Source organism: Kwoniella shandongensis, chromosome 9, assembly GCF_008629635.2.
Source record: "Kwoniella shandongensis chromosome 9, complete sequence".
In the NCBI taxonomy this organism is placed as follows: Eukaryota; Fungi; Basidiomycota; class Tremellomycetes; order Tremellales; family Cryptococcaceae; genus Kwoniella; species Kwoniella shandongensis.
Genome location: NC_089295.1, coordinates 1,070,362 through 1,093,166, shown reverse-complemented (window position 1 = coordinate 1,093,166; position 22,805 = coordinate 1,070,362). Strand labels below are relative to the sequence as shown.

General features: G+C 48.8%; 9 protein-coding genes across 9 annotated transcripts; 5 read left to right on the top strand and 4 right to left on the bottom strand.

Annotated features, from left to right (window-relative positions):
- Positions 1–894: 894 nt before the first annotated feature.
- On the bottom strand, positions 895–2,230 carry CI109_105320 (uncharacterized protein; the record flags this gene model as incomplete). Its single annotated transcript, XM_032006147.1, has 6 exons — positions 895–1,135; positions 1,201–1,280; positions 1,373–1,510; positions 1,586–1,688; positions 1,780–1,899; positions 2,067–2,230. 6 exons carry the CDS (start codon positions 2,228–2,230, stop codon positions 895–897), a joined length of 846 nt encoding a protein of 281 aa, XP_031859541.1.
- Positions 2,231–2,545: 315 nt separating this feature from the next.
- CI109_105319 (uncharacterized protein) lies at positions 2,546–4,430 on the top strand (the record flags this gene model as incomplete). Its single annotated transcript, XM_032006146.2, has 10 exons — positions 2,546–2,683; positions 2,791–2,878; positions 2,951–3,026; positions 3,080–3,160; positions 3,228–3,456; positions 3,516–3,633; positions 3,699–3,863; positions 3,916–3,983; positions 4,036–4,187; positions 4,241–4,430. 10 exons carry the CDS (start codon positions 2,546–2,548, stop codon positions 4,428–4,430), a joined length of 1,305 nt encoding a protein of 434 aa, XP_031859540.2.
- A 485-nt stretch (positions 4,431–4,915) lies between these two features.
- CI109_105318 (uncharacterized protein) lies at positions 4,916–6,220 on the top strand (the record flags this gene model as incomplete). The annotated part of the gene is made up of 3 exons (XM_032006145.1): positions 4,916–5,044; positions 5,296–5,661; positions 5,747–6,220. The coding sequence occupies 3 exons, from the start codon at positions 4,916–4,918 to the stop codon at positions 6,218–6,220; spliced, it is 969 nt and encodes a 322-aa protein (XP_031859539.1).
- Positions 6,221–6,932: 712 nt separating this feature from the next.
- On the top strand, positions 6,933–7,776 carry CI109_105317 (uncharacterized protein; the record flags this gene model as incomplete). The annotated part of the gene is made up of 4 exons (XM_032006144.1): positions 6,933–7,170; positions 7,255–7,302; positions 7,465–7,599; positions 7,682–7,776. 4 exons carry the CDS (start codon positions 6,933–6,935, stop codon positions 7,774–7,776), a joined length of 516 nt encoding a protein of 171 aa, XP_031859538.1.
- A 482-nt stretch (positions 7,777–8,258) lies between these two features.
- On the bottom strand, positions 8,259–9,366 carry CI109_105316 (uncharacterized protein; the record flags this gene model as incomplete). The annotated part of the gene is made up of 3 exons (XM_032006143.2): positions 8,259–8,366; positions 8,445–8,532; positions 8,597–9,366. 3 exons carry the CDS (start codon positions 9,364–9,366, stop codon positions 8,259–8,261), a joined length of 966 nt encoding a protein of 321 aa, XP_031859537.2.
- Positions 9,367–10,969: 1,603 nt separating this feature from the next.
- CI109_105315 (uncharacterized protein) lies at positions 10,970–14,105 on the bottom strand (the record flags this gene model as incomplete). The annotated part of the gene is made up of 21 exons (XM_065967647.1): positions 10,970–11,137; positions 11,209–11,263; positions 11,326–11,351; positions 11,405–11,440; positions 11,496–11,564; positions 11,638–11,714; positions 11,779–11,893; positions 11,986–12,045; positions 12,094–12,109; positions 12,184–12,248; positions 12,367–12,560; positions 12,666–12,743; positions 12,813–12,889; positions 12,942–12,986; positions 13,053–13,126; positions 13,181–13,228; positions 13,288–13,307; positions 13,375–13,396; positions 13,454–13,515; positions 13,568–13,686; positions 13,822–14,105. The coding sequence occupies 21 exons, from the start codon at positions 14,103–14,105 to the stop codon at positions 10,970–10,972; spliced, it is 1,710 nt and encodes a 569-aa protein (XP_065823719.1).
- A 916-nt stretch (positions 14,106–15,021) lies between these two features.
- CI109_105314 (uncharacterized protein) lies at positions 15,022–16,171 on the top strand (the record flags this gene model as incomplete). Its single annotated transcript, XM_032006141.1, has 6 exons — positions 15,022–15,120; positions 15,194–15,211; positions 15,333–15,450; positions 15,666–15,791; positions 15,943–16,012; positions 16,099–16,171. 6 exons carry the CDS (start codon positions 15,022–15,024, stop codon positions 16,169–16,171), a joined length of 504 nt encoding a protein of 167 aa, XP_031859535.1.
- Positions 16,172–16,331: 160 nt separating this feature from the next.
- Positions 16,332–21,285, bottom strand: CI109_105313 (uncharacterized protein; the record flags this gene model as incomplete). The annotated part of the gene is made up of 17 exons (XM_032006140.1): positions 16,332–16,487; positions 16,542–16,608; positions 16,669–16,772; positions 16,835–16,986; positions 17,040–17,101; positions 17,164–17,296; positions 17,354–17,572; positions 17,630–17,774; positions 17,832–17,938; positions 18,002–18,203; positions 18,311–19,201; positions 19,256–19,373; positions 19,932–20,074; positions 20,136–20,435; positions 20,490–20,589; positions 20,645–20,831; positions 20,904–21,285. The coding sequence occupies 17 exons, from the start codon at positions 21,283–21,285 to the stop codon at positions 16,332–16,334; spliced, it is 3,468 nt and encodes a 1,155-aa protein (XP_031859534.1).
- Positions 21,286–21,596: 311 nt separating this feature from the next.
- CI109_105312 (uncharacterized protein) lies at positions 21,597–22,739 on the top strand (the record flags this gene model as incomplete). The annotated part of the gene is made up of 6 exons (XM_032006139.1): positions 21,597–21,629; positions 21,703–21,812; positions 21,878–22,185; positions 22,265–22,465; positions 22,523–22,610; positions 22,667–22,739. 6 exons carry the CDS (start codon positions 21,597–21,599, stop codon positions 22,737–22,739), a joined length of 813 nt encoding a protein of 270 aa, XP_031859533.1.
- Positions 22,740–22,805: the final 66 nt, after the last annotated feature.

The following is a 22,805-nucleotide window of genomic DNA, read 5'->3' as shown; positions in this document are numbered from 1 at the left end:
AGAGAGTATTGTCAGGTTTTGTTCAACGATGAGCTCGGACGGTGAACACGGAGGTGGGATGTTGGTGGAGTCGTATCTTGAACGTGCATCTGTGGTTTAGAAACGTGAGACAAGACGCAGACTCACCTGAAGAGACGATCCATCCCATCCCATTTGACCTTCTTGGTCTAGGAAACACACCTCGCTGTGACAATGTCTCACGTCACTATTGTGTGTCACGTCTCAGTGTCGCACCGCCTTTTCACCTTCCTAGAAATTTGATGCACGTATATGCGTCACTGGCGTTATTATACTTGGCAACCACTGGAAAGGACGAGTGTTGCTGAGAGGGTATATATGGCTAGGGTGATGATGGTGATATGTCGATGGATGTCGAAAGGAAAGTATTGCAATGTGAGTTCGGGATTGTACATTTCTAATTTCATTAAGCACTTAGCGCCAATGAAACAACGCTCAGGCACACTGACACACACACATATTACACTGTATCTACACTGTATCTACAACAAAGACGCGTGCTCCTGCGTCCATATCTTCCTCATCACTGGTTACTATGTCATATCGTGTCCATGCAGACTATAATCACAACGCCAAGCTCATGTGCTATTCAGATATGAGACACGTCAAGGACAGTCGCGAAAGCCTTGAAACCCCGTATCTCATCTCGTTGGTGGGACCTGACCTCATTTCGATTACGACTCGCTCCAAGTGGCGTCGGGAGGGCGTACATCGCCACGTTCACTTACGTTGCGGTATTGTGTAACTCAACTGTTTGCACAACCTGGAACATGCATACATGCAGCTACGTCGTGATCATTGTGATCGGGTATATGTATACTATGCTGGGTAACCTAAATTTCACTTCTTGCTGGTTGTCTGCGTACACACCACGGCCTATCGAACCTCCACCACTCTTGTACTTCTGTCCTTCTCCAGCTCCTCTTCAAGATGCTTCACCATCTCTCGTACTCTATCCACACCAACCTTTACTACGCCCATAATCTCGTCCGCTGCCAAAGGTGTGCCACCTGCTTTTGACAGAACGCAGATCTCTCGCTGAGCGTTGAGTGTGAGCGAGAGAGTTCCCTCGCACAGGGTTGCCTCGAGGTGTGTGGGATCGAGGATGGGTTGTAGGCTGCCAAGCATTAATTAGCACTCGTTCCTACACGCGGACAGGTATCAATAGAAGAGGATACCCACTCTTCAAAGTAGGCAAAGGTCACGCAAAGGGGAGTATGATGGATTGCAAGCGGGACAGGAGCTCTCTCGTCAGGGGAATGCTGCAGACAATCGGAGCAGCAGGTAAGCGATCAGTTGTCCTCGCAACACATTCAAATTGCAACTTGTACGTAACGGAGCCGGCGTCACTCACGATGATCACTTCATCTCCGATCACTTCCACTTCAGGTTTTCTAAAGTGTCTCAAAGCCGCCATTCCTGCCATAGCCGCACAGTCGAGCAAGTTTCCAGAATCGGAGAGGAAATGAAGCGTTAATCGAAGGTGCCATACCTGTAACGAACAGCACGTCAACACATATCCGTGGAGTTCAGATCGACAAGGGAATGGTCAGTCGGTTTCACGTACTTTCTCTCCTGCAATGATACAGAGTGCTTCTCTATCGACTGCTTCTGTTCTTCTCATACTTTTCTCGAGTAATCGCGTGATCATGACTTCGTCATCGCTCGCCCTGTCATCGGGAAGTGGAGATCGATCAGTGCTACTCTTCTCATATCGAGGGCCAATTATTGTAGGGGAGTTATCGCAATGGTGGAACTCACCTTCCGGACTCGTAGACGCTACTGGCCATGGGTCCAATTTCGGAATTGATGAGCAGAAAACCTTCGTAAGGTCGATCATCTCGTGGTTTGGCTATGGTCGCTGTCACTTGTGCAAGTACACTACGAGTGCGAGTAATGGTCAGCATCAAGTCATATGAACACGAGTTATATATGGCAGAATCGACAGGGAAAGTACTGTCGAACGAGATCAAACGGTATATGTAACCCTGAGCAAGGAGGGAGGACCGGCGAGACTCTAAAAAAGGATGCGGAACGAATAGACTCACGCAGTCTTCCCCAGCCTACATTCCACACATCCCAACTCCTCTCCAAAGATATATTCCACCTTCCTCATCTCTAGCGGTAATCGTCCATCGAGTCTTCTACCTTCTGCAAGAGCTGCGAGGAGGAATTCCTTCTGGACAAGTGGGGGCTCGATCTCTCGTACCATTGTCAGGTTCGTTTCTCGTTTCGGCGACTGGTGTCTAGTTCAAGGATCAGGCGGAGTTCGATTAGGTGTAAAGATGATATATATACCGGCTCAAACTCGATTCAATGCGGTCATTCAGAAGAAGCGTTGTGAGTATCCAGAAATCTGAACATCGTCGAGATCCCTCATCGAGCGTTACGTAATAGCTTGATGATGATTCAACGCAACCCCGCGGGGTTGCCCTTCCTTGCTTAGTCGTCTCGTATGGCTATGTATACCTTTCCTCATTCCTTCTCCCTTCTTCATTACGATAACACCAATCACACAGTATTCAACATGACGACAGCAGTGTCTAACGGTGGTCCGTCAAAGTTGACGAGCTACCTGGCGGACGAGACGAGATTTGCGCATATTGACAAGGTGTTGGATAGGAGAGGTCCGTGGACTGATGAGCGATTTATAGGAGGTCAAGAGGTGAGTCGACTGCTCGCATCGTCTCTTATTTTTTCACTTGCGTTCGCGTTCGGCATACGACACGCTTGTGCCATGACTCTCTTGCTGACCGGCTCGTGCGGTTGTAGACCAAAGACTTCCTGAGAACGCAATCAAAGATCCTGGTAATTGGAGCTGGAGGATTGGGGTGTGAGATACTGCAGAACTTGGCATTGTGTAAGTATGCTCAGCTGGCAATCTTTGTACTATACAAGCAGGAACTAGCAGCTGACTACATACTTTTTTTAGCTGGCTTCAACGATATCCATGTAATCGATATGGACACAATTGACATATCAAATCTCAATCGACAATTTCTGTTCCGGTGAGCTAGCCGTACGGGACCTCAAGTACAAGGTAAAGCTGACACTGTGCAAGTGAGGCGGATGTTGGCAAATCCAAAGCCCTTTGTGCAGCTGAGTTCGTCATGAAACGAGTTCCAGGTGTCAAAGTTACTCCGTGAGTCAACGTCTTCCGCCTTACAAGCGATATCAACATGGTCTGACGGAGCGATCTCCTCGCATAGGTACCACGGCAAGATCCAAGATCATCCTCAATCATTCTATGCCCAATTTAATATCGTCGTTGCTGGTCTCGATTCGATCTCAGCGAGGAGGTGGATCAATGCTACTCTTGTTCAGATGGCACAGGATGATGAGGAAAACCTCAAACCTCTGATTGACGGTGGGACAGAGGGTTTCAAAGGTCAAGCAAGAGTTATCCTACCAACCGTCACATCGTGTTACGAATGTTCTGTGAGTCGACCGAATATTTTTGTCAAGTTTTATCACTCGCTGATGAGCTCGATGGGCAGATTGACATGCTTACGCCACCAACCGCGTTCCCAATCTGCACCATTGCCAATACACCTCGTCTGCCTGAACACTGTATCGAATGGGCAAGCGTCCTCGAATGGCCAAAAGTCTTCAAAGGTGCGTAACTTGAGCTGGCGTATGACCATCAGTAGGTCACTCAGCTCATCCTTCTTCGCTTGCAGACAAGAAGCTCGACACGGACGATCCAGATCACATCGAATGGTTGTATCGACAAGCTTCAGCTAGAGCGGCGCAGTTCAAGATTGAAGGTGTTACTTGGGCCTTGACGCAGGGTGTGGTGAAGAATATCATCCCAGCGATTGCCAGTACGAATGCTATCATTGCGGGTAAGTGTAGCTCGCTTATCATACTTGAGAATGGTGCTGATCAGTCACGCAGCCTCTTGCTGCAACGAGGCTTTGAAGATAGCTACGGCATGTGCTCCTTTCCTAAACAACTACATGATGGTGAGTGTTGTGCCTCAAAACTTTGATGCTGCATGCTAAAAGTCCTCAACAGTACGTCGGCAATGACTCGGTTTACACGTACACTTTCGAGCACGAGAAGCGACCTGAGTGCCCAGTCTGTGGAGGAGAATCATTGACGGCGGATGTTGGACGCGATTGGACTCTGGAGAAGTTCATCGACTCCCTAATCGCTCGTCAAGACTTGTAAGCTGGTTCATATCAGGTAACATGACCGGAGAGCTGACTTGTCGTCTCAGGCAAATCACTCGGCCCTCCCTCTCAACGTCTCGCGGAGCATTGTACTGGCCCAGTCCGCCAGATGTGCACGAAGCGACAAAGCCAAACTTGGAGAAACTGTTGTTGGACCTTTTAGGAGAAGAAGACGGCATCACGGTGCTAGATCCTGCCCTGCCAGTCAGTCTGAGCATAACGGTAAACTATGTATGACGGGGCTTCCTCGGGTGATGGCGGACTAGTAGTGGTGATTTTGATTGCATAGCATGGACTTGTGAAGCAAGTAGTAATGTCATTTGTTATATGTTTGTATGTGATGAATAGAGTGGAAGCGCCATGATCGGGCGATACGCGGAAGGACAACAAGTTAGCCGCCACTCGACCTTCTCGGGCGACTTTGAAATAGTGACTTGACCCTCGTCATTCATCATCTCGCAGTCACTTTACTTTCATCTCATCTACCTGTACTATTAAACATCCATCTTGTATCCATACGACATCAAACATATACATATATCATAGCATAGAGGATCCCAACTCTACATTTGGAGCGTACAATAAACCGAAACAACTTGGTCAAACTGTCTTCTCAAACGTCCCTTTCTCCATCACCTTTTAACGGAAACGGACTTCAACAACAATATCTTGTCAAAACAATAGACTACCAACCCCGGAATCTGGGATACGATCCTCACGCCATGTCAAGTACGAGTGCGGGCGTCGTGAGTCCTGCGTCGACGTATTCGAACTTGTTTCCTACTCAGACGCAGGGGAGTGGGAATAATCAGAATGGGAATAGGGGAACACCTAATGTGTATTATCTAGTGGTGAGTGGGGTCGAGTTGTCTATGCGCTTCACTGTTTCTACGATCGAATTGTTTTGCTCTTTCGGTGTCTGAATTTTGGTGTTCCTATCATCATACATTGCCACGTCTGCGTACAACGCAAACTCGTTTGGTTTTGTCTCTCCCCGCCAAGCCGATCCTTCGTTTTGGTCTGCGCGTACCTGCTTTGCCCATTCATACATCCGACACTTTGACGTCCACGTCCAAACCGCTAACATTCAACGACTTTGCAGTTCCTCGGTGTTCTGGTGATCCTCATGCTTATAGCAGGATGTCTCACCCTCCGTGCCGTCCGAATGAGACGTCGTTATCGAACCGCTACTCAAATCGCCTTGGCGCGCGGCGAACCAATTCCAGAAGGGATGCGAGAGGATTTCTGGGGTCTGGGTGGTCTAAGCGGATGGACTGCAGAGGGTTTAGATAGATTGGGGAATATCAGGCCTGGGGAAGAGTGGGTTCCAGGGACAGGGAGAAGAGGAGCGGGGAAAGGGAGGTGGGAGAAAGTGCCGGTGTTGTACGAAGGGGAGCTGGTCAAGGAGCAGCAAGCGGAGGTGGAGAGGTCGGGTGTAGGAGGGGATGAGGTTTGGGATCATGTTAGGGTGAGTCGGATATTTCTGAGCACCGTATTTCCTGTCGAGGCAATGGCAGAAGAAGATGGTAGCTAACCATTTACTCCCCGCACAGCCTCTCACTCTCCTCTCACTACGACCGAGCCAAACTCCATTTCCAGACGAATCGTCAGACCCGCCCGTCCTTACCCCCGTACGAAATATGGGTCCCCGTCCTCGACCTGCACCAATGTTCACCTTTTCCCGACATCGTTCTTCCTCATATGGCGTTACGGACCAAGCTCAATCGTCCACATCTAGATCACAGCAACAACAAACTACTAAAGAGATAGATCGGGAGATCGTTCCCGGCGAAGAAGTGAGATTGGGCGTCGTCATTCAGATGCCTGTACAAGGGTTGAGTGAGAGACAACGGACGAGAGAGGGCGATGATGATGATGAGGAGGAAGTCGCTTGGGAGAATGGGATGGAGTTGGGAGTTTGGGAAGGTGTCCTAGCGGGTGACAGGGGACAAGCGATTGAGAATGGGAGACAATGGGGTTACGATCATGGGGGGAAGAGATCACTGGACAGTCTAGACTCGGAGTGAACAAATCTGTGCCATGTAAACTTGTATCTTAGCTTGTCATGTCAGATCGGAGTGGATCACTGTTAACGACTTTACCGGAGATCATCGTTGAGACAGCCGGTGTACATCACAGTGTTCACTTCGACACGGATATGCGCTGCGGCACGGTGTCCCAAGTGGAGAATGTTGTCGCGACCAATAGACGAGCGAGCTGCTCTGGTACTCGGCGCTTGTTGGCCTATGATCGTACTGTACTCGTACCATGGCACAACACCTTATTACGGCCTCGGCCGTGTTCATGTCGGAAATCTGTTTCCCTACACGTCCGGTATAGAAACTGCGACACTTTGTTGCTCGATCAAACCATGCGATCTCTACCATACTCGTCCTTTGCAGTACATGTCAGTGCATGCCACCACCAACAAAAACGAAGTGGAGGCTGTAGCTAGGTTTATAAGCAGGAGGATTGTTGCTTATCCAGCCCTGTTTGGCATAGGGTCTATGAACGTAAGGGTGGTCAGGGAAAGAGTGACATTCCCGGTGGAGGGTGTCCAACAGTCAACTGACGGCGCATAAGATGCGGTCCTATATATACGAACGATAACGAGCATCACCATGTTAAGAACAACAGCCATACATCATACATAGCAACTCACGCACACAAACTCAGAATCATACACACGTACCCGGGATCGCGCATATTTCCAGGTCTTTCAATACTCGTACGGTAAAGATGTCCCCTACTCCTCTTCCCGCTCCTCGACGAATCCTCGTCGCTCATTCACCTACTTCCGGCGAAGCGGTCTTACTTGACGATACATTCCCTCATCCTACCGAGGATGAACACGTTAAAGCTCAAGTAGGATATATCCAGGCTGAACCGCTCGGTGATCCGTCCAAAGCTTTAGAATGGGCCGAGTCGAGACCAAAGAAGATCAGTCATGATGATCAGATCTCAATCAGATGGGTCGGTGAGTGAGAATCGCAGTGCGCCTTCCATATTTTTTTTTGGTATGATACTGATCAAGTTGACTGCTCTCTTCTCTTCGTCCTAGATATCCCACCGAACTCTGATGGAGCGTTACACTTCACAGACACTTTCGGTGAGTTTGTCTTTTCATCTCCTTGTTCATAACCACATGGCACCATCCCTCGCGTCTCCACCCCCCCCGCCCTCCCAGCACAAGCACAACGACAGCGTCCCCATGCACTCTTTACCCTGCCATGAATCGTTCAATCAACTGATCACTCTGGCGTTCGCGTAGATTACCTCGTCATCACACATGGCGAAGCCGTGCTCGTTCTGCACGACGGTACAACCAAGACCGTCACAGTCGGTGATGTCATCGTCCAAATCGCCAACATCCACGCATGGAGCAACAAGACTTCGGAATGGGCTCGTGAGTGATGGTGGGGACATGACATGACTTGACTTGAAAGTTCGCTGATGGTGATAGTCGGTCGCTCGCTCCGGTTTAAAAGGGTTCTTCGGCGTCGTCGTCCCGTCAAAACCATTCAAACTTGATGGAAAAGGGTTGGAGGAGGCTCCATTTAACGGTTATCATGCTCAGTTCTGATCTGATTCTGTTTGGTTTGGATGCTGGATAGGATAGGATAGGATAGGATCGGGTCCGTCGGTCATTCGCGGTCAGACTTTTGGAGAGAATTGCATCACTTTTCTGAACTCTCAATGGAGTATCTAATGTAATGGCTGCTGCGGCAATGTGAGGCGGGTTGGTACGAGAAACCGGTATGGCACGACGCCCATCACATTGGGCAGCACTCAAACAATCCCTGTGTGGGCAATTACGCTAATGTTATCCACCAATATGTCGCACGATACGTTACATTGTGTATGTTGCTATGAGCTGTGATGCGTACCGAGATCAAGACCGAGATCGAGACCTAATCACAAACTGGTTGATTGACTGACTGACTGACTGACCGAAGGAAATTATGTACTTTTCGCTCCATCCCGATACTCCCATCTATATGACATGTATTATACAACGATCTTCTCCACGCGACTCCCCTCACCCTTCATCTAGTCAGACGCTGCTCAATGTCTGAGCGCCATGACGACGATGACCACAATGACGATGATCGCTATGAGCGCCACGAAGCCGACAAGACTATACATGCTCCTCTTGGCGTATTTCATCTCGGTCTGCAGAACAAGCGTGATGATATCAGTACGAAGAACCAGATCTAACAAAACAAAAAAGGGAGACGGAGCTCAGCTCACCTTTCTCAAGACAGTTATCATCTCTTCTAATTTTTGGGCCTTCTCCGGATCTTCCTCCGGTAATTCAGCTTTGAGGGGAATGAACATACTACGATACGGCAGCTGATCAGTCACGCGACTCTCAAAGAGATGCAAGGTCGTCAAAAACTCACATCATAACCCCGACGATCCAGAATAAGGGACAAAGGAACCCCCATTTCCACAAAGCTTTCGCAAGAGTCTTCGGCTCTGTCTGAGTTTGTTCAGCGTACCGAGGAAGATCTTCGCTGAACGTAGGGGAAGAGGACGATTCACCAAGACTGATGTCGAAGAGCGTAGGCACGGGGTCGATCGACGGAATACCTGCTGACGAAGGGATGTATGAAGGTGGTTGAGTCTCGGTTTCAGGCTGAGAGATAGGGACGACGGGGAGAATGTAGCTTGGTGGATGGGTAGAGCGGTCGGGTAACGAGGTGGTTGATCGGAATGGATCTTCATCGTCATTTTCTTCGCTTTGCACAGCGATGCCGACGGAAGACGGAATAATAGGAATGGCGTCAGACTCGTCATGAGTGGGGACGGGCTTGCGCCTGATAGAGATGATAGAGCGACGATTATCATATTCTTGCGATTGGGCAGAGGGGGTATGGGCAGGTGTGAGTGAAGAAACGTCTTCGACGTGAGAGCAAGGCGTAAAATCTCCAAGTGTCGATATCGTCGACGATGAAGGGGTAAGAGGTGGAGTTGACCCGATGTGGGAAGTAGGAGTGGTAGGCACGGAGGTTGACCTCGAAGGAGTGGTAGGGATGGTATGGGTAGTCATTATGATCGTGAAAAGAGTTCGTGAAATGTTTCGTGAGATTCTTCGTAAAGTGTGTCTATGTGTGCGTGCGAGATAGAGCGAGAGAGATGACAGAATGGAATGAAGGAATGACAAGTCCATCTGAACACAAAATTCTTTGCATTATATATACCTTTATCTTTACCTTTCACTAACTCGTCAATTCTTCCTCCGCTCCGCTTTGCACATCACGATCGAATCGGACCGAGTCCGAATTTATGAACAGACAGTGAACGGTGAGTGAAGTGATTGATTGATGATTGAAATGTCCTTGTTGATACAGTATTACACTTTACCGCTTTCGGAACCCTGAAACTGAAAGTGCTAAATTCACCTCCTGTTATCAGCACGGGGCTCGTGTGTGTGTTGGGAGAGATAAAGGGATAACACTGTCTCAAAGTTAAGCTTGGACGTTAACGTGTGAACATTGGATCATGTGAAGATTGAACATTGAGATTAGAACAATGGAATGTAGGTTGCATGCTTGGCAAGTTCGATTCATCGATCAATCGATCGATCGTTCTCTCTCTCTCTCGCTACATGACAACAAGACACTGACTGTCCAAGGGAAAGGGAAAGGGAAAGGGCGCAAAGATAAGCTTCATTCATCACATGAGTCATACAGTAGAGGCTTGTGCACGGTCGGAGAGTTTTGTCGTTTTCGATCACATTCCACTTCACTTCACGATCAAATCGCTTGCAGTGACTTACAGTGTCAAAACGCCACACTCGTTGTACGCATGATACGATACTCGCCATACAGTACATGCAATCGCTTACAGCACGTCTATCCATCACCGTGATTTACAGTGAGCGTTTGTATCGTTGACAAGTCCATGAAATCGCCAGCACGTCTAATTCCAAAGGGATTCATGACTCACTTAGCCGAGAACATGACACACACAGGAACTGAAACGAATCCAACAATGGAGTCTAGACGACCAACCAACCAAATACTATAACAATTTCGAATGCACCGCTTTACCCTCTCGCTCGCTCCACTACTAAGCTTAATCTCAATCCAGTCCGATTGCTAGAGCTAGATTACGGAGTACACGCCGAAATTGTCTAGGTATGATCCTGTATGGAGTAAATCATGTTTGCTCTCCGAGCTCATTGTTGTTTTCGTCAAGTTAAGTTACCTACCTACCCAACGCCCGACATGCGTTGTTTGAGGGTTGGTCAACTTGATTTGTTTTCGTGTTTGTCCTCTGTGCCTTGCAATATCTTAGATCTCGAGGCGTGGTCCCGATCACAACGAATGACAAAGGAAAGACAAGGATTTTAATTGTCTTGGGATTTGGAACCCCAATCGAGCATTCGTTCCCACGAACACAAGTTTCATATCTTATCCCTCCCGGCCATACATTCTGACCCATGTGGTTCAAGGCAAGACCCAGCATGAATACAGGACAATACCCATTCAGCTGACGTTTGAGGAAACAAAAATGCTGGCATTGTCATGGCGGCCCAGTCCATCACCCTTCGCATAGTAATACATTTGCCCTCCAGTACGATTAAAGTTCTGCTGAAATTAGTTGCTAAATAGACCTACAAGTCCGAATAAACGACAATTCAGATATTATATCGTCCCCTTGCCATTAGATCAACATCCGCCTTCTACCTCTCCCTCACCCTCTTCCCCAACGTCCTCTTCCCCACCCTCCTCCTCTCCCAGCAACCTCGGTGTTAGCAAATGAATGAATCAGATCAAGAACCTGAATCCTTTCTGCATCGCCTTGGCATCCTGCACCGTCGTACTTTCCAACGCGGCAGCCTGAGCGATGGTATCGCCATGCTCGTTGAACGCCCGTTCGCCTTCGTCTAGACGTCGATTGGCCGACACGAGGATTTGACGGAAGAGCAGGTTGAGCTACGCGTTGGTTGAAAGGTTAGCTGGGGACAATTTGGAAAGACAAGAGCTATTGGATGCCGGACACTCACGAGGATAGTCACGCCAAACATGGCGAGCACAATGCCGTATGATTTAGTGTAGCTCCTGTGAGTATCGACAAGGGTGAGCTTCCCTTACCGCAGTGCCACATCTACAATTTGACTTACGGTCCGAATTTGTTAGGCCAGACGTACTGTGATCCCGTCAGCTAGTCATATCCAGTTGCGATACGTCAAAGGCACTCACGCTTCCTGCGATGTTACCGGTTTGCGACAAGGCGTTCTGAACGGTTGGATGGATCAGCAGCGTATAGCACTGAATTTACTGTGAGACGCACCATGAACGCGAGTGCGACAGCTCTCTTCGCAGGTGGTCGAGGGAACGAACTGCTCATCCAGGTGTACATCTAATCAGACACAACATTCCCATCAGTGGTGAACACACTTTGACTAGGAGTCATCGGATGGGTGAATACTCACAATGATATACCCCGCATAAGACCCAGCTTGCAAGAACAACGCCACATAACGAGCAGCCTTGTTGGACGGTTTCGTCGCTGCAGATACAACGATGGTTAGAGGTCAGGACTTTTCACTCAAACTGTACGAGAGAACACTTGCCCATCGAGATTATGAAACCGATTATACCCATCACCAATGGCCAAGTTGAGTGTATGAACTTCTCTTTCGAACGGTCCGAATGCCAAGAGTTGATCAAGGCAAGGATACACGCGAACTAAGGGGATCATCAATCGTCGTCAGCATCCACTTTCCAATCGGTGTAGGGTAGGCTAGGAGAAGCGGAACGAGTGTAGTCAAGTTACTCACCAACCAAGGAGGCGCTGCAAGCAGAAGAGTTTGGGTGGTTCCGTATCCGAGGGTTTTGGTCTAAGACGAATCAGTAAAAGATGCCTTACATCGACACAATGGACTCACGAGGGTAGGGAAGTATCTAAGACCAGTCAAGAGAGGATGACGAAGTCAACTTGGTGACCTCTATAGATGCCAGTCAACCAAAACACTCACATGTTGAACGATAGTCCAGTGACGCAAGCCGTCAAACTGAGCATCAAAATGTAGATCTTCCAATCCTAAGTTACCCGAACAAATATAGTCAGCTTTAAATCACCACAAATGATGACTTGGTATAAACATCAGTCGAATCGATAGCGCGTTCGACCTTCCGCTTTGTAAGAACAATGCACTCACCTTCAAAGCCATAACCAGACCACTATACCACCTATCCTCACCCGAATCTCTATCAACTTCACCGACATCTTCCAGCATTCGGAGCTGAGCGACTTGTCGCTCTTCCTCGGTGAAACCTCGTCGGGTGTTGTGAGGGAAATCAGGTAGCATGAAGACCGCGACGATCGCGAAGAACATGGTAAGAGCTCCTTCGACTGTGAAATAGTGATTAGCATTCACACCATAGATGACGTAGGAATAGAGCCGAGAATAAATGTACCCGTCAGACGATTAGGAGGGTCAAGATCGAAAACACATACTGAAGAAAAGCCATCGCCAAGCAGCATGACCTAGTTTGCCCTTCATGTTCGCCAGCACACCAGCCGCGATGAGCGAGCCTAGAGATTGTTCAAAACTTGTCAGTCAAATCCTGCCACATAGCAACAGCATTGCTTCGTCGGACGCACCAAAGGCATTCGAGATGAGATTACCGCAGTACAAAATCGTGTATCGTAAACTGATCTCGTCCTTCTTGTACCATTTACTGAGCGAATCGTCAGCAACGATCAACTACTCAAACAAGGTAGTCTGCATACCTCAAGATGAACAAGGCACCTGGAAGGAAAGCCGCTTCGACCATACTACACCGAACATTGTCAGAAATAAAGTTGACAAACGGTAGATCGTTTCGGAATATCGCCGCTCACCCGAGGAACAAACGGGTCAAGAGTGCGCCTACAAAATTGGTGCAGATACCGGTCAAGACGGAGATCATTCCCCACTATTCCAGATTTCAGCAGGTTGATACTAAGTATTGTAGCATTTGTCAACTTACGACCAGCATCGCTGCAGGAATATAGAGCGATGGTCGGCCGATCCGGTTCTAAGTGGCATGTTGTGTGAGCGATTTCAAACGGGGGTGTGCTGTTATGCAACACTCACAAGAAGCATGTTTGACGGGACTATTGTCAATGGAGGACTTAGCATTGCTGTCTGGTCGACGTGGTGTCCATGGTTGACAACACTCACCTTGGAACAGAATGTATCCGACCTGTAGTCCTCATATCAGCAAATCGCTTTGCAAGCAAGGATCCCATTGCCAACTCACATAAAGAATCGAAAGCAAAGTGGGGAACTGGTTTCCAGTCAAGTGTAGATCCTCCTCGAAGCCTGATAGGATACGGTATCAATGACGGCTCGTCATCTGACACGTAATACATACCTTGCAGACGAGCAGCAGCCGCATTGTTTCGATCGATATAGTTTCTGGTTACCACAAGTCCAAAGTCAGTCGCGATGCTTGACTCGCAAGGTGAATGATCCACAAAATCGCTCACAGAACTGTGTGCAAACGGTCATGATCATCAGCATATACCTTGCAAGGATCGCTTGATCAGATCTCAAGTGAGAGAAATGAAATGGGATTCGAAATGATGAATCGACTATTCACTATAGATGACGATCAAAATACTGAACCTGGCATCCAATTTCATCTTCAACTTCTTCTCGATCCTTATCCTCCTCTCTGTCCCTGGAGCGAGAGTGACATCCCCCTTTGCTCCTACCTCTGCCAGATGGGATGCTTGAGTATCCGAGAGATGTTCGTGGAATCGCGAATCGCCGCGTGGCTTCGAGGGTCGGACGAGGTGATCTTGGTTCCCCTGATTGATGGTGGTAGGGTTTGTGTGGTCCGAGTCAGAGTCGGAATGATGGGTGTAGATTGGTTTCTCCATCGCGCCGGTAAAAGCTGGCTTGTCCATATTTGAGGTCTGTTCAAGGGATGATTGATTAATGGTCCAAAGAGAGACTTGTCGCTTCAGTGGTGATGATGCAACAAAAGGGTTTGGTCAACTTTTGTGGGAATCGATTACGATGCAAAGAGAGATCGAGGAACCGGTTCTTAGTCTTACTAGTCTTATAAGCAGAGGAACGAGAATGAAGATTGATAGTTCACTTTCTTGGTACGATGACGAGCGATGACAGTTTGAAGTGACGAGCGAATGAACCTTTTTCCTCTCCTTCCTCTTTTGTTGTCTGCGCCCCCCAACACACACACACACTCTCTCTCTCTCTCTCCAATGACAGTACGCTACATCCGATCCTCTTCCTCTACTGATACAGTGCCCCGCTCTTCCTCCACCTGTTAACATTGAGTGTTGCATGTCATACCCCAGAATACCGGAAGGTTCACTGGAGGGAGGCAACATCGTCACAGGGTCAGAGCTGGTAGTACCACACTATATTAATATGAATAATGTTTAGACATACGTATATGATGTAACATCGAAAGGAGATCAGCCGACTCCGAGTGGAAAATAGACCATCCACACATATCGCCAAGAACAAAAGGATTACGCACGTACATTACATTTACCCCACATCGGAAGCGGCCATCGCCGTGTGGAGTCAAAACGGTGTATATCTGTAGTCAGTTACGGCGTGAGAAAGTAACCGAGGTTGGTAACTGATGAGCCCAGCCGGTGAGTGGATGTCAACAAATTATGAGACGATGTGTCCCAATGGTATGAGGTGAGACCATCCATGCAGACGATTGTACAACTATACACTCTTGGTACTAACCGTCTATATATATATATATATTTATTGCGCCTTTCTATCGGCACACCGTCCATCTCATCTACGTTACCTGTACTCGACCTCGTTGATAGCTTCGCCATGGTCAAAGCATCCACGCTCATCGGTAAACCCGCACCCCACCTCGAGCTGCCTGCAATCCCGAACGGAGAGCTTTACAAGCTTCCCATCGGCGAGAAGGTGAGTGGTTACGAACTAACTGTGCCAGCTAGGCATGAGTCTGACCGACTGAGCTGACTTGTGCGCGACACAGCCTATAGCACTCTTCTTCGTGAGTCTTGCCTACCGTATATTTCAGGCACAAGAAGGAGGACTATGACCCGTGTCTGAGGCGAGGGCTACGAAACTAGTATTATGCGCGAGGACTACGGAGCTGATATACTCGCTTGCAGTTCCCAGCAGCGGGTACGATGGGATGTACGATGGAAGCGTGTTCTTTCCGAGATGCCCAAGTGGAGAATATCGTATTCAAGCGAAATCCAGAATTGGCGGTAGTCGGCATCAGTGGTGGTAAGTCTGGTCGAAGTTTACGTCTTGGTTACGTTCTTGCCCTATTTACATCGCGCTCTGCCCATCGTCTGGCATTCCTTCTCTTCTCCGTGAGGAATTTCTTGCGAGATGATGAACCGAGGACGAAGTGTGTTCTTGTGTTCTTGTCTGGACACGGGCGGAGCTTGAAGTTGGCGTAAATGAATCCAGTCGCTCACTTACTTTTATCTTAATAGACCCAACGACGAAACAAGCCTCATTTGCAGACCAACACAAACTCCCCTATCCTATCATATGCGACCAAGATGGAATTGCTCGTAAGGCATACGGAGTCGGAAAGGCTTTTCTGGGGTTAACGCCGGGTACGTCTAGCCTCGTTTTGTCCCTTCTTGACCCCTCTCCACTCCCCCTTTTTTTCTTCCTTTCGCTTTACAAAGTACGGAGAGAGGAGATCATCTGGGAAAGACAACGCGTTCATCCTGTGCTGATCTGTGATCTGCGCACCGTGTTCAGGTCGCGAGACGTTCTTTATCGATCAGAAGGGGGTCGTCAGAGGAGTATGTGACAAGTCTATCGACGTGAAGTGAGTAACCTGATTTGGCCACTAGCATGTGACGAGCCATGATTTTACCTGTCATTGATCGTGGCTGACTTACATAAATTGATCAGGGGCCATATCAAGTTCGTTGAAGAACATCTCCGTCAGCTCGAGAAAGAATCATCGTCAACTCCAACTCCCTAGACTCGTACTCCAATGCCAACGCTCGCTCTCGAATCACCTAATTTGTATAATTGATTGAATACTTAGTCACTTTACCAACAGTAATGGAGTGACTTATGCAATGCATTATGATTTATCATACTCTCTTCCAGACTCTACATCTCTACTGAGCCTCCTCTCGTCATATACCTTCCACGATCGCACCTTTGCCATCTCGTTCTCCCTCACTGATCAAACTCTCCCCTTCCGTTGTTGGTCTAGATAGCTTTTGACCGGCAAGGACTTGCTTCACTTCGTCCAATGAGAGTGTCTCATACTCCACCAAGGCATTGGCGAGCTGCATGAAGTGTGATCAGCAGACACTTCTTCACGAGTGGGATTCACGACTCACAGTATGCAACTCATTCTCGTGCGATTTCAACAAGTTTACCGTCCGTGACATACCGGTATCCAAGAAGCTGTCATATGTCTACCATCAGCTCATGAAAAACAAAACGTTCAGTACCAAAGCTGCTCACCTTCTGATCTCACTCTCGATCTCGTCCTTCTTTTTTCCAGAGAGATAGACTGATTCTTCGTCGCCATGAGCAACAAGTCCAACCTTTTCACTGAAACCGTAGTTCTACGACGCCAGGACAAGATCAGCATTGCAGTTGATGGACGAAAAAGACCACAATGACTCACCCTGATCATCCTTGCGGCAACGTCCGTTGCACGTTGAAGATCGCTCGAACAGCCCGAAGTGACATCATCGTGACCGAAGATCATCTCCTCTGCAGCTCGACCACCGAGTGCGACATCGATCATAGCATTGTACTCTCGTCGAGTATAGGAGTCTACGTCAATTGGGGTCAGCTTTGATCATCTTAAGAAGAGAGTCTTAGCTCACCCTTGTCCTGCTCGGGAAGCTGGAAAGTTATACCAAGAGCTTGACCACGGGGCATGATAGTTCTAGAATAGCACGTGTAAGCGCAGTGCCCTTAAAGACCGGACTGAATGAATGGAACACCTACACTTTATGCAAAGGCATGGCTCCGGGGGTATGTAAGGCAACGAGAGCGTGTCCACCCTCGTGGTAGGCTGTCGCTCGCTTTGACTCCTCTGTGACGTAGTGCGATCGCCTCTCGGCTCCCATCAAGATTCGGTCTACAAGCCTCCCATTAGCTCTACACTAATATACTTGGCTTTGTGAAACCAACTCACCCTTGGCCCACTCAAAGTGTTTGAGCTGAACACGATTTGATCCGTCTCTAGAAGCCTTGACAGCAGCTTGGTTGACCAGATTCTGCAAGTCTGCACCACTCATACCGGGACATCCTCGCGCGATGATACTGGGATCGACCTCGACGTCAAATTGGACTTCGGCCATGTGATGTTTCAGAATCTCAATACGACCTCGGACATCGGGTAGGCCCACGACAACTGTAACACACATTCAGATTAGCAGCCGCATTCGTGCGCTCATAGTATGTAACTCACCGTGACGATCAAATCGACCTGGTCGGGTGAGAGCTTTGTCTAGTGACTCAGGGAAATTGGTAGCAGCGATGATAATAACACCTTCAGATTGCTCGAAACCGTCCAATTCGACCAGAAGCTGATTGAGCGTTTGCTTCATGTAATGCTGTGCGATGATATATGAGCTCAGACCTCCACCAGATCATGTAAAAGCTCAACCCACTTGATCCTTGGCACTTCGCTTGGAACCGATAGCATCCAACTCGTCGATGAAGACAATGGCGGGAGACTTCTTTCTAGCAGCAGCGAATAGTTCGCGCACACGTTTGGCTAGATGCAAATCACTTGTGAGCTAACAGGTAACAGCATGAAGGCAGAAGGATAGCCACTCACCACCAACACCGACAAACATCTCATCGAAACTTGACCCAGAAGCGAACAAGAACGGCACCTCTGCTTCACCGGCGACAGCACGTGCGAGCATAGTCTTACCAGTTCCGGGAGGACCAGTGAGAAGGACACCCTTAGGAAGTTTACCACCTAACGTGGAGAACTTCTCAGGGTTCTTGAGAAATTCAACGATTTCTTCGAGTTCCTACGTTAAGTTAAGAAGTATCAGCCGTGAATATCTTCCCCACAAACCGAAGTCGTGCACGCCAGCGGTCCGGTGTAGTTTGAATCGGTGGTAAGGTCGCAACTCACAGCCTTTGCCTCTTCGACACCGTGGACATCACTGAATTTCACCACCTTCCCTTCCTCAGGCTCAAACTCCATCGGTCCAGGTCCAGCTTTCAATAATCCAGTGTTTTCCATGACCATCGACATGACAGTCAAAATGATGAAACCCCACAGTAAGAACCCAGCGACCCATCTTACTGCACGCCAGGCATTCATCTGGGGTGTCGGAGGGGCCATTTGTACGTATATCGGGTTAAGGGGTGAGCCAGTTTGAGGTTGTGCCGAGGAGGTTGTGCTTGATGCTGAGGCCGAGGGATCAAGTAATGATGTAGCGAAAGAAGGTTTGGGCAAAGTCGAAGATGGTTGAGCTGCAGGTGTAGGAGTTGGTGTAGGTGAGATGGTAGACAAGAGCGAAGGAGATGAAGAAGTCGAAGTCGAACTAGGAGTTGTACTTGATTCTGTCGAGGTTAAGGGAGTTCCAGCCAAAAGACGATCTCTCCTTCTAACCATATTGACCACATCCCCAAGCCGTCCGTTTCTCGCCAAAGCCTCCATGTAGATCCCCCACGCTTCCTCACTCCTCAGAAGTGCTTTGCTCCCGCTTCCATCCTCAGCGAGAGCTACACCATCGTAATACGCCGCGAGAGAACCGGCCTGTCCACCTTCCAGAAGCTCACGGAGAAGTGCGAGTTGAGCGGCGATATCTTCCTTATTGGCTTGAGCGGCAGTTTCAAGAGCCGCTATCCGGGCTTGGAATGGAGTGAGAGGTTGATCCGGATCGACATTGCTTGTTGGAGGCGGGGGAGAAGGGGCGGTGCTGGAAGAAGCAGGAGTGGAGGAACCAAATAGTCCTGATCGGAGAGGGGAAGAATGGATTGATCGGAGAGAGGTAAGTGGTGACTGTCCTTTCAAGAACTGCGAGCAGGCCGTTAGGAAAGTGAGGAAGCATGGCTAGACGATACGACTCACCCCATAAACGGATCTGACAGGGCCTCGATCAGCACGGCACCGTAATCCACCTAATCCAGCAGTCAGGAGGAGGTCAAGACCTCGCACCTGGGTAGGTCGTAGAGCCATAGGCGAGGAGCTAGAAGTAAAGGCCGATCAGCTGTGTGGACAAAAGGAGTACACCTTAGAGAGCTGACTCACATTATTAGCAGCTGAGTAGCTGTCCAGAGTGTTCTTGAGTCGATATAAGAGTGGAAGAAAGACGATCGGAAATTACATTATTGTTCGTCGATGTAACCTAACTTGCAACGCTTACTCGACAAATGGCAACGGAATCAAATTTCGGGTGGCAACAAAGTGGCAATCAATCCACATGAATCGAAGCGACGTTCATGTTTCAGCGATGCCTCTGACATGAAAGATGAATGGGAGCCGATAGCCAAGGCGGGGATGTGTATCTATGTGCATATAGCAAACAAAAAGACCTTCGTGTTTGTCCCAATACACCTGAACTCGTCATTTCCACTGATTGCGCATCAGCGGTTCACCATATGGTCCCTGCTGCCACTGTGGTGCAGTCACTGTCTGTCCCATACTCGCCATTTGCGGCGCCGGCATGTAATTCCCCCACGCCGAGGGTGTCTGTCGAGACATGACTTGGGTGTTCCATGCTTGCTGACTATACCACGTGGCGTACGCGAGACTCCCCGGCGGACCAGGTGGACCTCGATTGCCGTTCCTATTGGCATACCGAGGATGGTTTGGATTGAGGAAAGAGTCTGGGTTTTCTCTGAGAAACGCTTCTTGCTCAGCAGGCTTCAGCCGAGAAAATGCCAATGCCTATCGAAAAAGATGATCAGCTAAACACCGAGTGACAGAATGCGGACAGAGTGGGACACACTTCAGACTCCATTCGTCTCTTCTTCCTAACCCACCACATGACCGCCACGATCAACGCCAAACCTAGTATACCACCCGCCACACCCAGCGCTATACCCAGCCTCTGCCCAGCTGTGGTCGGTTGCCGATCGATTGGAAGACTACTAGGTGTAGCAGTCGTAACATCGGCGAAGACGGTGTAGGGCGAAGAGGGGGAGACGGGACCTGGACGTAAGGTCGGACGAGGGGAAATGGAGAATGTCATAGTGGCGAAAAATGATTTCTCTTGTAAGATCGGAAGCGTACATTGATTGTCGCTGGTCTGGATGTTCACATGTTAGCGAGATAGCCGCTTGTTCCCGAGAAAGCGACTTACGGTATTCGCTTGCATGTAGGTTTGATTGAGAACAAACATGTACCAACCCGGTTCCACAAACACGAACGGATATCCTATCCCATAGTTCTCTGCAGTCGCCCTTGGTGCAATCTATCAGCCGTACGATCTATTGATACACGTCCACACAGACTCACCCGCAGAGCCCATCACTGCCAACTGGTATAGCTTGTACACTCGTAGGGTCATCCGTACCGCTCGCGGGAAGTATATCGATAGTATAGTTCGGGAGGATCAATAGGGGCTGAACTTGTCGTATCCAGCCACCAAAGGTAGGCGCAGGTCGAGGGACAGCGTCAACGAAGCCGAAAGTATAGTTGAGCTCTAAACGTATTGAATCAGCCTATTCAATCAGCCTTTCAGAATGCTCCTATGAGGGATAGTTGGACTAATTACCGGTGTATAGGGGTTGCCAAGGATTCGGCATGATTAGACCTATCGTCTCTGCTAAAGGGATCGGTGTGGTTGCTGTCGTCAACTTGTACGAAGTCGTTACTGTCACAGTCCCTCCAGTTTCGCTAGCGTCGGTATCCGATGCCGAGAATATAGTCGTAGTTTCAGTGGGTATGATTTGATCCGTGGTAGCATCTCCTACGTTTACGTCTGTAGTATCCTGTCTTTGGTGAAGGCGGGGTGGGGGTGTCGGAGTGGGTAGATTATCGTTCAACGTGGTTGTTTTGCACTTGACGGGATGTATGGCGGTTCGCGGGATCGCCACAACATGAGGGATAAGCAGTAAGTATAGTACGGAAATTGATCTTGGCATCCTACTTTTCATTTTGATAGAGGCTCAAAGTGTAAGAAGCATGATCAAGAGCAGTGAAAGGGAGATCAACGGCACACACACAAAACATAGCTGTTGGTCGTTTCAAACCTCAAAGTTGGGTGATCGACCTCCACCGGGCATATCCTTACGTAACAACATGACCATGAAAGGGTCCAGGTTATAGGGAATGACGCAATGTTACAGGTATGAGACCACATGCTGCATGTTTGCATTCCTCTCTTCATCAACGCCCAAAGCATTTCTTTCTCCTCTTCTTTCCCTTCTCTTTCAATCACACCTTGATAGACAGAACAGCATTCATAATGTCCAGCATCACAGACGGTCTCCCCATCAAGGTGAGTAAGACTTTGTTCGTATTTGATCGTTGTCGCTTGGTGCTCATGGACCCGTTGCCACCCCTCACCGTAGATCATCAACATCATTGTCTATGCCGTCTCTCTTGGCAGCAATGTTTACAGCGTAGCTGGTCCTGAGGACATGTACGGTTCTTCCAAAGTGACCTACATTACTCCTTCCTAGTAAGTCATTCACCACCTTCGTGAGTATGCATGTATTGACCACATCTGTATTTTTCGTACTTTAGTTACGCGTTCTACGTTTGGTCCTTGATCCATCTCCTTCTCCTCGGTACTATAATCTTCCAATTCACTGCTCGAGGAAAAGAGATCATCGTCGACTCGATCCACTGGCGTTTCGCCCTTCTCGGTCTTTTCAACTCGGTTTACATCTTCTTCTGGTCTAGACACTGGTACATCCTCGCTTTCATCCTTTCTCTCCTTGTCAGCGCCACCGTCAGTCAGATCTACTACGTTGTCAAGAAGAACCATTCCGACAAGAATGGGCTCGGAGAAGAGGCTTTCGTGCACTTGCCTTTCTCGCTCTACCACGGTTGTAAGTGTCCATCACTCGTCTGCTGTTTGATATTGTTGTCCTCATTAGCAGAAACTGACCTTGCGTTCATGATATGTAGGGACCATCGTTCTTGTTGTCCTTTCCCTCTTCGAGGCATTCGGTGTTAACGCACACACCCACAAGGCCGGTCTCTGGACAAAGATCTTCGTCTTCCTTGCTTTCGTCTTCCTTGAGACTACTGCGGCCGCCTACGCGTTCGCCAGCCAGGAAGGTGACGCTGCCGGTGCAGCCGCCATCACTTGGGCCTTGTTCGCTATCTGTAAGTGACATTTTCACCTCTTCCGTACCTTGTGCTAATTGCTTCCTCGACTCATAGTCATCCACCAGACCAGCTCAAAATTCATCCACTGGAGTGCTCTCGTCTTCTTCCTCCTCTCTCTTCTTGCTATTGTCAAGTCCCTCATGTGAGTTACTCATCTACACCTTGGTGAGACGCGCCGCTGATCATGTCACATAATAGCACCACCGTGCGAGGACGAGGCACCCTTCTTCACGACGAGGAGCGTGCTCCTCTCGTTCCCGGCTCTTCTTAGAGGGGACGACACCAGTGACTTTGTGGAGGTCCATACAGAGAAGTTTGAGGCACATAGGAATAATGA